Source organism: Hippocampus comes, unplaced genomic scaffold (assembly GCF_001891065.2).
Source record: "Hippocampus comes isolate QL1 unplaced genomic scaffold, H_comes_QL1_v1.1 scaffold360, whole genome shotgun sequence".
Lineage (NCBI taxonomy): Eukaryota > Metazoa > Chordata > Actinopteri > Syngnathiformes > Syngnathidae > Hippocampus > Hippocampus comes.
This window is the reverse complement of record NW_017804810.1, coordinates 322,934-336,747: the sequence shown is the minus strand read 5'-3', so window position 1 is coordinate 336,747 and position 13,814 is coordinate 322,934. Positions and strand designations below refer to the sequence as shown.

Below are 13,814 nucleotides of genomic sequence, written 5' to 3'. Positions count from 1 at the left end.
CTCGTCCCGCCACACCACAACGGTTCAGCGCCTCCTCTGGCCACCCCGCTCGGCCTGGGCACTTTCCTGGGCACGGCCGCCATGTTTCGCCACCCGGCTTTCATGGGGCCGACTTTTGGGAGGTGAGCTTCATCTGTTCTATTTCTATTCAGTCATACCCAAAGCACTTTCTGGGGAGGTCACCCGAGAAACGACAACAAGCGTCCTGACTGATGACAGATGCTTCCGCACTTTGCTATTTATCTCGGGGCCTCTGATTAGAAATGTGTTTCACTGGTAACCATTCGCAGTGTGGTGTGTAATCACTGCCAAATGTCTTAATAAATTAACCAAATGTGCGATCTCGCAAAACAAGCTGTGAAGGGGGCTGACACCGCAAACACCACATGTCACAATTAGCTCCTCATTTGCCGCGAGGGACACTGAAAGCCTTAATTAAGGGGAAATGTGTCTTCTGCCACCACACTTTCCTGTTATTACGCCAAAGGAGGTTCGGGTCGGGGATGAATTCAAAGCACATCTTTCCCTGCGTCGCATGCAGGCTCTTCTCCACTATGGGTCCTCTGACCAGCGCTTCCACCGCCGCGGCGCTCCTGCGGCAGCCCGCCCCCGCCGTCGACAGCGCCCATCCGGCCACCGTCCTCCCAGACCCGACCCCTGCTTCCGCCCCCTCGTCCTCAGCTGCGGCGGACCGTCGAGCCTCCAGCATCGCCGCCCTGCGCCTCAAGGCCAAGGAACACTCAGCTCAGCTCACCCAGATCAACATCCTGCCCCCCGGCGCAGCGGGGAAGGAGGTGTGCTGAACCTATCGAGGCCTCCCTCTCCCATTTGATGATATCCCTGCCACTCCGAACGTTGGAGCTCTCTGACCCCCAACATAGTAGCACGACCAAAGTCGCACAAACACTGATGAAAAACACAAGACGCACTGAGCGTGATAGCTTTTCAGACTCGCTGGCCACAGCAATCTAATGAGATCCCGAACCGAAATGTGTCATGCCCCCCCCCCCAAAAAAAAACACTGTCACAGATGTGATCATTCAAAATACAAAATAAATACACAGTATATGACATTTCTACAATTTTGGGTACATTAGGAGTCAAATTCTGAACTAAAACAGCTCTAACACTACACCCACTGCATTAATAAAAAAAACATTGTGACATGAATAGCAGAATCTCATTCAAAAATGAACACTCTCTAAAAAAAAAACATTGTGACATGAATAGCAGACTCTCATTCAAAAATGAACACTCTACTTATGAAGACTGATTTAGTTTGATAGTTTTTGTTCCCGATCTCATTAGATGGTGCAGATGTACCTCTAATTTTCCGGCCATGTCTCGACTTCAACCAGAAGTCATGGGCCACATACATAACCGGGCCCGCCAATCCAATTTTCAAAACAATTTGTTCACGAGTTGCATTATCATTTTTTTTTTCGGGAATCAGCATGGCCCACAGACGACGAATGGCTCCCCACGCTTGACTTAAGAATGTCATGAAAAAGCACCGCAACAACTGACGTGAAGCTGAAGGAGATCAAATGTCACTAAATTGTGAAGCGTGTGTTAAAAGAGAGCGATCCAAAAAGAATCACTCATACAAACGGGATCACTGTGCTACTTGAGTTCCTGGGAAGATTGAGCCAGTGCCACAAACACCCGGCGGCCACCACCGCGCCGACAACCGGTCCAGCCACCCACCCAGAACCAAAGGAAAACGGTCCACAGACCTGACTTAAGTCTTCTCAGCAAGCATGACTCCTCTCCCGCTGCTCAGCAGTCCTCAGGCCACACACGGTGTCCGGTCCGGCCTCAGGAGACACCGGCCGAGCCGGGACCTCTCGAAAGACTGTGTGAAAGAAAGCTGTACATATTGTGTCAAGAAGGAGGACAAAAACAAAACAACAACAAAAAAGCGATCCATTTTCCAAACAAAAGTGTGTGTATATTTCAGGAGGCCATGTTTTGATAATTTGCACTCGGTGTAGTGTGTGATGAATGTCGCCCTGTGTAGAACTCCATCTGTGTTTTATCAATTATTAGATTTTTACATCATTATTTATGTCCAGACGTTCCCCCCTCCCCATATGAACTGAGAAGTCTAATCTGCGTAATTGACCTTCTTCTTCTTTTGGCATTCGGGGCTGAAATGACGTGAAATATTATAGAACTATTAATAAAAAGTGTTATGAGGAGACGCTGATTTTTGTTGGGGAGCAGAGTTGTGTTGGCTGCGGCGCGCTGCGTAGCGTGGGGCAAACAAAGTGGGCGACATATTTCAGTTGTGTCTCTCCTCTTGAGGAGAGTTGACAAAATAGAGAGCATATATTCATGAGCCTAATCCCCGACGTGTGAAAGGAGGCACAAAGGCGAGGGGTTTTCAATTAGATCCACCACTTTAGCTGGGCGGGTGGCGACAAAACTTCCTTGAAAAAAGGCTTAGAGCCGCTAAATTGGTCTTAACATCTGTAATGCCCTGTCGCTGGAAGTGAGTCCTCTTTGTCATTAATGAAGTAACAAACCACTTCATCAGTCGCCTTTCACGCACATACACCTCTCGCATGGTTAATTCCCCACCCAAATCCGCCCAATTCTCCCAGCTCAACCCCCCTCCCACCCTCCCAAGAGGATCTTACTTGATGCGGTGACTATTACAGCAATCAATGCGCATTCTCCTCCGTTTGACCCATCTTTGGTGCCCGTGTAAATCGCGTGAAATTACCCTGAGGATTAATTTAGTCCCTCTTTTGATTGAATGCCGTAGTGAAAAAGCCTCTTCGTCTTCCCTCGGTGGACTTGTTTTGCAGGTCCGACACCTGTTAATCACTCAATTTACTCCAAACAAGAGGGTTTCAGAACACAGCTGACAAGTAGGGGAAGAGTTAGATTTGCCAAATTACTTGCCATGTATTCACATATTCACACAGGCTTCATGCAGGGGACACAGCTGCTGCAAAAATCGTCCATATACACACACACATTACATATACACGCACACACACATACACAACAGTGACCGTGAAGTTGCAATACACAATAAATAACTAAAAGCAACAGACAATTAAAACAATAAACCACAGCAAATCACAACAAATAACTAAAGCAAACATCTAAAAACCCAAGAAATAACAAAACAGCATATCAAACAACACACATTGAGCAACACGTCACAGATCATTTGATAATACTCACAGGAAAATATTCATGATCCTTTGTGAAGAACAACCCAAATTTGACATGAATAATCAATTGTGACCGTCACAATGTTGTGTCGCCACGTTTATATTATTTCCCCCCCACCCCTATCCCAAATTGTTCTATATTGATACCGAAATGTTTGTAGTTTATGCATTGGAAAGTGACACCCGGCGTCTTTTTAACTCCATACACTTCAGCTTTACAGAGACCATGTCTGTCGTGAAGGAAGCGATGGAAGGCCTACCCAAAAACACGTCACTGCAAAGGCGACTGCAACCACTGTGGGGTAATATGTTATTTTTGATGTTTGGGGCGGGGCGGGGGGGGGGCACCTATTTGTAGTAAGACCTTGATTTAATTTTATTGACTCTGTGATGAACTGTGGCACAACTTAGGAAACGCCCACAATCGCATGCCACACAGGTTTGTCCAGGTGTCCCTCCCACTGGATGCCCCACGCCAACCCCTCCCTCACACCTACTTGTGGACTTGATTTGACCCCTGATTTGGATTCTCGGGCCCACATTTTTCACACCACGTCCCAAGCAGAGAGGAGAATAGGCCCAATCACTCCACGGCCTCAGCTGGATCAGTCGCCACTCACTCAGTCGCTGGGAGAGGAGCTTCCAATGCGCTTTGATGAACAGCCCCCGCTCCCCGACGTCGCCTCCCCTCCCCGGGCCCCGTGAAAGAGCTGAATAGCGGGGCCACGGCACTCCGCTCCCCTCTCGGGTTGCCCCTTAATTCCTCGTCTCCCTTGCTCTCATCCAATTAGCTCCGTGTATTAAGCGGTTTATCGTCTCATAACCGCCCTTTCAGCTCCAACAAGGGAGACACTTTGCAATAGGACCGGCTCTCCTTTTGACACCCTCTCGGCCGCTTGTCGTTCCAGCGCGCTATGAATAACAGCCACAGAATGGAGGACTAATTCCCTCATCAAAGCCTACCTTGTCCATCGCTGGTCAAAACGACAAGCAATAAAGCTTAACACCACAATACAAAGAGACTTGTTCGACCTTATTAGCTTTAGTGGGGTCGAATTAATGCGAGGGACTCCATTTGACTGGTTTACAGCAGACCGGGACAAAACAAGAACCTCGCCGCTCGGTGAGAATAGCAGGCCTCTGCTATTTATCTTCAAAGAGCAAAAAAAAAAAAGAAAAAAAAAAGAAAAGAATAAAATCAAACAGGCTGAGCAGCTGGAGGAGACGATAGAATCAAATAAAGATGTAAAGTTCCTGCAACTTAAATACACTTGCGCTGGGTGGCGCGCAGCATGTTCGATTCCTTGTGAATCGTGATTTAAGTGCTCGGTCCACTTAAGGCTGCCTTTGCGGCTCACAATGGTTTCAAGTGATTTGTGAGGCGGGTAGAGTTTATGCAAATGTCAACAGCAGAACAGCGTTTGAACAGGGAATCGATTGAATGTATTAACAGCGAATTGTTGATGGGAAACGCGAGAACACTTGAACCACAACACAGGAAATCTAACCTGATTGTGGAGAATAACCAGATAGACTGCACCATTACGTCCGCCCGAATAGCCAAACGACATCCAACACGGGAGCTGTATCGATAAGAATACGGCTGTTTTGATTGGCACCCTCGGAGGCGGTGGTGGTGGTGCGGAGGCATTTTGCGGTGGTGTACAAGGAATCAGACGATGCCCCTTCCCAACTATTAGCGCCTTCATTCAAATCAGTGGTTTGCCGGTGCAATGGGGACGTGCAGTTAGGAATCCGTTCGGATAATCCACTTCAAAGAAAAGCCCCATGATTTCGATTATTTTTGGATAAATGAGGCTTTTCAAGGGAGGAAGGAAGTCTTCCCGCTCAGTGGACACTTCATGAGGTACACCTGAAGTCATGATTAAAATAATTTACCTTGACCATACGAGATCAGATTTTATTGACACGACTGGAGAAGGATTTGTTTCACAGTACGTATTGTTATTATTGCGGTCATAATGTCTCATGACGAGGCATTACAACCGCAACAAACAACTACATGTATGTTCATGTCTTTCACAGCGTCCATCAAAAGGAAATTGACGCGTTACCAAACGTGATCGCTGGGATCATGTCGAAAAAGACGCCGCGGGGAGCAACATAAATGACAAGATCAAGACCACATTTATTTCCCTTTTTTTAATGTTTCAGTATCAAGGACACACTCAACAATATCAAAACAACAACACAAATGACTCTCTTAATTACAACACTTGACAGAAAACGACAAAAATAAAAAAAAAATAACAAACCCGCCCCTTACCAAAGTCAACTCTTGCATCCTTTATCATGCTGCCTTGTGACTCACACGCAGATGCAGAGATGCGGTCTGTAGCCTGGTCTGTCATTGAGATGTCATGACTTTCCTCAATACTAAAGAGCGGTGTAATTGTTGGGGGTTGAAAATATTTCCCAGAACCATGAGATGAACAAAGAAATCTCATCCCGCATCCCATTTTTACTTGAGGGAGGTGAAGCCTTGGAAGAGTTTGGCCAGGTTAATTTCTGAGTAGGCACTGGTGGCGAGCGCTTTCTCCAGCACTTCTTTCAGCTTCCGGTACACCTCCTTTTCTTTGGTCCACCAGCCAGCGCGAGCTGAAGGGGAGGGTGGGGTGGAAATTATTTTGTTACTCTCAATTATCATGAATTGGATCAAACATATAATTGGGGGACATGCGGCGAATGACACTGGGGAAGACAATTTTTGTTGAGGTTATATGTCCGACACCGATTTGAAACATTTTTTTGGGGTGTGGAATGCAAAACAGATCTCAGTTTTCCTCTGTCACACCAAGTTTCGGGGCTGTCGGATCCCCGTTTTTGTAAAAGTGTAAAAAAAAAAAAAGTGATGCGAATAAAACACTAAAATGGGATTGTTACAAGCTTCGAAAACAAACTCAAACAAACAAAAAAAGAAAAACTAGACTGCAATTTTGGAATCAGAACACCAATTTGTTGTAATCAGCCTAAAAATCGGACTCAACAGACCCCCCCCCCCCCAAAATGTTCCCCAGTGTATTAAATCTCCCGTATATAGGTATTTACCTGGAGATGCTTTGCTATCTCCCCATAATGCTATCACTTTGCGGGTCGGGCTGGAGATCACACAATTGGACCGGTGCAAGCACAGAGAAACAAGAGATCAATACAGGAGTCCAGCGAGAGCGTGAGGTCGATACCTCGCGTGTTATCCCCTCGGGTGGGCCGCTGTGAGACGAGCGATAGCATCTCAGACAGAATGGCCGCGAAATCTTCCCATCGGTACAGCAAGCGTGGAGTGCGCATCAAGTGTTATAAAACTCAGTCATAGCGCACTGTCCGCCCCCAAGACGTATGATGCTGCGGCCGAAGGGACCGCAATTAACAACATGTTGGGTCTGATTACGCCACTTGTGTGGATGTCAAAATTCACATATGGCTCCATTCTTTTCTGATTTCAATTCAAAGTAGGACGCCACATCTTCCCTTCCTGTATCTTTAATAATAACTTTGCTGCCGCCACCACACGGAAGTTGAAGTGGATATTTGTTGCTCCAGAAGAAAGAATAAATCAGCGATTGTTTTTTTTTTTTTTTGAGGCAGTGGTAAACTAAGAGTGTTCATTCAATACATTAAGATGGAAAAGTACCGTAAATATTGGACCCAAAAGGACTGAATGCAAACACAGACGTCCAAATTGTCCATATGGTCACATCTCCCGTCTTGTCCTTCCTTCTTCCTACATTAGTGGGTGCTGTATAAATAGAAGCCTACCCGGTGGCCACGAGAACAAAGGTTAGATACACAGAAACGCACACGCCCACGCACACACACGTGATGTGGTCGAAGTCAACGGCATCATCAGAACATACTCGTGCTAACAGGGACACGGATGGTGGGAGAAGGGAGACACAAATAAGTCTATTTATCTGGGTAATAGAAGTGGGGGGGAGGGCAGGCGGGCGGGGGGTGATGGTGCATGATCAAGCGAAAGCAATCATGTCATCATTTCTAAAAAGGTAGAAAATCACCCCCCCCAGCATTGCTCTTCCTCCCCTCGCTGCCGCCTCAATCACAAACGTTGAATAGATAAAGGATTTAAAAGAGGAACAAAAATAGAAGAGAGAACAAGTTGGAGAAGTATGCACAGAGGAGCTCATACAAATCACCTCCACTGAAAGAGAAGTCTGGAAAGTCGAGACGAAATTTCCATGACGTGATCTACTAAACTGCAGTGAGTGGAAGAATTTAATTGCTCGTGTGCTTTTGCGGCAAACCATCGATTGGTTGAGGGAGAAATTTACATCTGCGTCGCAATGAGTACGGATTGTGTGAGCGGCCCACTTAAGACGCTCATACTGTACTCGGGTTCCCGCTGCACACCGAACGACGCGGGCGAACGCCACCGAATAGTGCGCCGCTGATGACGACCTTTGCTGCCATTCCAAATTTGGATTATAGCTGAATGGCGTCACAGCCCAAGGTGGGCATTTTACAAAGTTTTGTCGCCATGTCATTGGTCAGCCGTCAGCGGCCCGGGTAGCTGTTCGTCACGTCATTTCAACCACGCTTCTGTCGCTGAATTTCAGCGGTCAGCCAGTTCGACCGTCAGTCCCGACTAGAGTCATTTGTTGAAATTGCGGCCTTAGCAGTTCATAGTGACTGAAAACAAAAGCAATTTCAACCAAATACATCTTAAAATGTCAAGTTCAATTTCAACATTGGTGGTCTCCTTAATTGCTTGCAGCTTCACAATTCTTCAAACCGTTGCGAGTTTTTGTACAGTTTCTGCATGAATTTCTTTGCACGATATCAAAATAGCCTCCCGGAGCTTCCGGTTGGAACAAGCAAAGTGGCAAATGTGCCCGAGTGACCTGCCGCTCGCCAAATTCACCCGCATTTTGTGGGTTGGCTGGCGGGAATGTCGAGCACAGGCTTTGAGATACGATTAATCAACAATCCAGTTCACCGAATTCTTGAGGTTCAACAAACCAATAATTATGCCCAACATCTGCAGGAGAAGATTGATTGATCACGCTACCTACAAAAATATAGACGCACGGATACATGCGAGCACCTCAGGGGTTCCCTTCGCTTCAGCAAAGGTGCCGCAATTCCGGCAGCGCTGGGCACGAGCATGTCAGGGCTCCGCACGCTCTAACTAGGTGTAAATACAATAACAAGCCTGTAATTAAGTGAGCATGATGAAGTTAATGGAGATCGGCCATCGTGTCGGCCGCCCCCATGAATATTCGATTAGGCCGGTGGCGGCGGGCAGCTGGAATAGCAGTTAATTTAATCACCACTCGGAGCACGGGGGAAACTTCTTTGTGTGAGTGTAATTGCACAGAATGAATAATTGAGTCGACAATCGCACCCACGGACTTGGCCGTGCCCCAGAAAGGAAAAGGGAGGATGAGGAGAGGTGTGGAGGTAGAGAGAATGGGGAGGGGAAGGAGGAGAAGGGAAAGAGAGAGGAGAGGGAGGTGTGTGTGTGTGTGTGTGTGTGTGGGGGCAAATGCAGAAGCCAGTCAAAGGGACCATTAGAATAGTGCAGCTTAAGGACAATTTCATTTTATCAATGCGGCCAAATGACATTACGGCTCACGCGCAATCATGCTGCCCACACTCCAAGGCGCGTGGAGGGGAGGACAAAAAGCAACAGACGCAAAGATGAAAAGTGACAAGAAATGATTGGAACTCGTCTATATGAGATGCCAACCGACGAGGTGGTTTGGGGGGGGGGGGCGTTCTCACGAGCGGGCGGCGTGTGCATTATCTATTACGAGCTCTCCTGCCGCGGATGAAATTACCTCCCTGTTTTATCCAGCCGCAGCAATCAGGCACAAAAACGCCACGCACATGTAGATAAGACGCGCTTCGTTCCAACATCACGTTCCATCCGCAGCCGTTCGACTACAATGTGGCCTATTGTGAGCACGTATACAAACAAATGCACAGACACGGACACATTTGAATGCGGCTCGAAACTGAAAATACAAAAGGACGGAAATGGCCACTGAGTTGAAACTGGACTAGCCGAGCTACGGTTTGCCTGTTCGATTGCAATTATGCAGTTAGAAATAGGTAACTGGTATTGTATAAAAAAAAAAAAAAATTGAGAAAATGATATTCTGTGGCATTTGTAGTCTTATATAACATGATTGTCAATGATGGGGAAAAGCTTTACAATTACTTTGTGTACATTGCTGACTAACAATTTCATCAACAACTCGCTGGATGAAATGCAGCTTCACATGCAGTCTTAACACTGAAGAACTTTACGTAATATGAATGTAGACACAAAAAGCAAGGAGTCTTTAGTGTTTTCTAGGGTCCGACGGATTAATCGGGCGGACGAGTAGGATGCATTGCGTTGCATTCAAGGAAGCAAACACTTTTTTTTAAAAAAATAAATTTAAGGGGGGAATCGGGACCAAAATCTGCAAAAAAATTGGAGCCCACTTAAATGAATTGGGGAGGGAAATAGTTTATACAAGATGTAGTTTTTAAATTAACCGCATGCACACGTTCTTACACCAAAAGCACCGAGAATAGAATTGTCTGTCTCATACCCGTAATCTCAGCAATGTGGCCCCTGGGTGTGTAATGCAGTAATATGTGGTATTATGGCCACAGGACCGAGGAGAACACCTTAAACCTATACTTTCTATCAGCATGAAGTTGTGTGTCTGTTCGGGAGCAATGAACATCTTTTTACGGACCCATTTCTTAAAAAAAAAAAAAAAAAAAAAAAAAAAAAGCACCTAAAATGACTCAGTTCTTCCTGCCAATAACGAAATGCTAGACAGTCATGTTATCCTCTTCACTGTGTTGTCCTCCTCCTTCAACACAAAGCGAATGAAGAAGGTGCGGCATAAAGCCGAAGGTGTTTCAAAGGACAGTTCTAGCAGCAATTGAGAAATACATGCTCGAAACATACTCTAATAGTGTTTAAAAAAAAATCTTTGCACGAACTGCTTTGAAACTTCACCAAAATGCCAGTAGATTGGTGATAAAGCTCCCATGTGGAGCTAAGAAGGGCAAAAGCTTGGAGCAGGGGGAAGAAACCGTTACCGCTGCTTACTGTTTCATGTGAAGGGGCTACCAGTGTGATACACACTTGAGGAAGGAAAAAAAAAATCTTGAATGACCTTTTACTACTTACATTATGAATACACATTCGTGATATTCTTCGGAAACATGCATAGCAATATTCAACACTTTTGCTCTATGAATCTATGCCAATCTGCATTTTCAAGAACAGGGCCACGGGCTATTCGGCTCGTCGGTGCCCGCGGGCACCACGTTTGGTGACCCCCCCCCGGCCGGCTTTGAGGATCTGAAATGTTATTTGACATCCAGTTGAATTTGCAATTGTAAAACGGCCCCAACCGCTTACAAAACACGTTCCATTCGGTCGCGTGGGGCGGTACAATACAAGAGTAAGTGGCCGCAAAGCTCAGCAAAATGAAGGGAGGCGAGTCAAGAAGTGATTGGCAATGATTGCCTGCATCCAGCCTTAGACAAAAATATAATAAGAAAGCAGAAGTGGGGAGCTATAATCATGTTAGTCGCCCTGCGCTGGTTCAATCCTTATATTTTAGCGCCTTCCATCATCTGAGTGGTCATCTGCTGATTACAAGTTATATTTACCTCCGTTGTCTCAGTCGCGGCCGGCTGCCACACAGCTCGGCCATTCAGGCATACATACATAAATATTTAATCAAATAAATCAATCACTCGGTCGAGGCGTCCTTTCTAATCAAGTGACATCAATCAGGGAGAACTATGCGTAGAGAGGCCTTGCGGCTTCTGCCTCCCCAGCGCACCCACCGACTGGAGTAGGGTCTCTTTGAGTCGGGGGGGGGGGGGTAGGAATATACGCTCCATGTCCCATTACAGGAGAAGGGCTATCCTTTCTTCAGCGTGCCCATTACTTCCCCTATCATTTCTCCAAATCTAAAACCTGTTTTCAATCAACACAGCCAAACGAGTGCCTGTCTAAGAGAGCGAGTGAACGGGGAGAGAGAGAGAGCGGTAAAGGTGGACAGTGACGGAAGGGCTGGGGGAGCGAGAGGGAGGGCTCTTTCCGCCGTTCTCCCGGTGATTGGAGCATTTTGCATTCTGTACGTGTGCGTGATTGAATCCGTCTCCCAAATTAGGGCTGTTGACTCGAGGAGATGAATGTCCTTAACCCCCCCTTCCCATGTACAATGCCCATACTTTGGTGTGTGTGTGTGTGTGTGTGTGTGTGTGTGAATGGTGCAGCAATGATGACTATTTTAAGTGCAGCCTGGGTAACAGGCTTACTTGGAGCCATTGATTGTTAATGCTATGTTACATTTACAGTATTTGTGAGCAAAAATTGATGGGGGACATTAAAATTCACACGGCACTCTCACTGCTGTGATTTCGATTTTCAAAGCACTACTGCGGCGTTCCAACACAAACAGCAAAAATGAATAAAATATCACAGCATTTAAAAAGCAATGTCAACCCTCCCCCACTAACTGCAAATGTCCAAAACTTTAGAAACTATATTAAAAAACAACAACTTCATAACATGTTGGTGGTTACTACCATAGCGATATTCAATTATACATTTACACATTTATATCTTCAAAAATAGCTTACGTTACTTTATCACATTAAATGAGACGGCACTAGAATGTACAAATAGCCATACCCACCTTTTTTTTTTCCTCAGAAATTTTTTTTTTGCGGATGCAAGGGCGACATGACAGTCCTCACCTTAAGTTTATTCACAGAATGGATGCATGCTGAAAACAATCCATGGGTGTAGGTCAAGCTCAGCAATTGTAACTCATACTAACCTGACCTCGCAGGGAACCAAAAAGTGAAGCAAGCAAATCCGGTCTTTATTCCTCTGGGGGATTATCCATTGAAAATGTGTTACTAGTTTAATTGGAAATTGTTTCCTTGCGGTTTGTGCAATATACCGCACACTCGCAGTACGCCAAGTGAGAGGGAAACTGTCCGCTGTGTGTGTGTGTGTGTGTGTGTGTGTGTGTGTGTGTGTGTGTGTGTGTGTGTGTGTGTGCGCGCGCACTTACTTTTCTCTTCTCCCTGTAGTAATTTGTTCACCGCATAGTCCCAGTCCAAGATGAACCTATAGAAGCAGATCTGGTTGTAGAGGGCCTTCTCCGAGTACTGCAAACGGATGCAAAGAAACCAATTAAGTTTGGCGCATTTATGAGAAGACGCTGACAAAGAGGAAACGTGCGGAACATCGCCGTTCCTCTGCATCGCGAGAAAACAAATTGTGCTTGTTGTTCTTTTAACCTTTACTGCAATTAGCCGGGAGTGGATGACAACGAGCAACACCGAGCCGTCTAAGCAGAAGAGGAAAGAAAGATAAAAGGGGAAAAAAGAGAAAGTGGAGTGAGATGAACAGAAGGCGACACAGACGGAAAGAGAGAGTGAAAAGAAGGGCTCGGGCCTGAAATTCCCTCCTCCCTCGTAATAGTTTGTTGTGATATGCCATTGTGAGCAAAGAACGCGAACAGCCGAGGCTGTCAATTTGATTAGCCATTATATTGCATGTTTAATTGCAGTTATCGGATCGTCATTTCCCCGCGACGCTGGAGAGGGCACGCTCAGCCCCGACCCCACACCGACGTCAGGTGTGTGCAGAGTGCTTTATTATTACCGCCGGGAAGAAGAATCCCCCGACAATTCCTGCGTGTCACCGTTGGAGCGAGCGCGTGCCCATTATACCTGCCAATCGACCGCCGGCGTAATTGTAATTTCAGTTTTTACTACAGCGGCATAATCAAGTGGCAAGAGTGTCTAATGTAGCTCCGCGCCAAATATGATGAGTGAGTGTGTGCGTGCGTGCGGGTGGCTGGCTGCGTGCGAGAGGTTGGAGGTGTTTAATGGCCGTCAATGGCTGCATGCGTGGCACGCACAGCTGTTGACCGCCGATGTGCCGCCTCGCCAACAACCGAACCATGTCGGGCCGATAATGGAACCTCGCTATTGGTTGCCAAGGTGGCGCAAGCGCAGTCGCACGCCATCTTGAAAAGAAGCACGACGCGCCACATCCAGGAAACGCAAGAACATACACGCACCCGCGTTCACACAATGTAACGCTGATTACAGGCCGGTCAATAGTTGCTTTCTGATTGATCGACAGGTGTCAGAAAGGCGTGGCTAAAACATTACAGGGTGGTTATTGAATTTGTGGCACCTCAACCCCACCTTTCTTTGGCATACGCGTACATACGGCCGCCTCGTCATTCGGCTAAGCGCTTTGTTCCCGCGCTGACACCATTTCAATTTGCTCCACAAATCTGCAGCATTTTCAGCCTGACTGCCTAAGGAGCAAACCAGCTGTGAAATTGCCTCTCTCCCGGGGGCGCAGGACGCCCCCCCTCCCTCCTCACCACGTCGTACCCCCTTTGCTTGTCTCCGTCCCCTACTGACTCCCCCCCCCCCTCCAAAACCACCACCCAAAAATGTGTGCACAAGCAACAAGAATGTCAGAAGGAAATATGAATCGTTATAAAAAATGTACAAATGGATTTCCGAATCATTCTGTACCCGTTGCGAGTTGCTCTCAGATTAAAAAAAAAAGAGCACTCAAGACCTTGCAGTACA

At 46.6% G+C, this 13,814-nt stretch overlaps 2 protein-coding genes across 2 annotated transcripts in view; one reads left to right on the top strand and one right to left on the bottom strand.

Annotated features, from left to right (window-relative positions):
* arxa (aristaless related homeobox a) overlaps positions 1 to 1,196 on the top strand; it is a 10,046-nt gene extending 8,850 nt beyond the window's left edge. The window contains exon 5 of the mRNA XM_019863050.1: positions 542 to 1,196. Coding sequence (XP_019718609.1) covers positions 542 to 803 — 262 coding nt within the window. The 3' untranslated portion in view covers positions 804 to 1,196. The remainder of the gene's footprint in view (positions 1 to 541) is intronic.
* Positions 1,197 to 5,670: 4,474 nt separating this feature from the next.
* The window catches only part of pola1 (polymerase (DNA directed), alpha 1), a 36,873-nt gene continuing 28,729 nt past the window's right edge, over positions 5,671 to 13,814 (bottom strand). The window contains exons 28-29 of the mRNA XM_019863106.1: positions 12,269 to 12,365; positions 5,671 to 5,807 (exon numbers count right to left, since the gene is read on the bottom strand). Of these exons, the coding sequence (XP_019718665.1) occupies positions 5,671 to 5,807; positions 12,269 to 12,365 (234 nt within the window). The remainder of the gene's footprint in view (positions 5,808 to 12,268; positions 12,366 to 13,814) is intronic.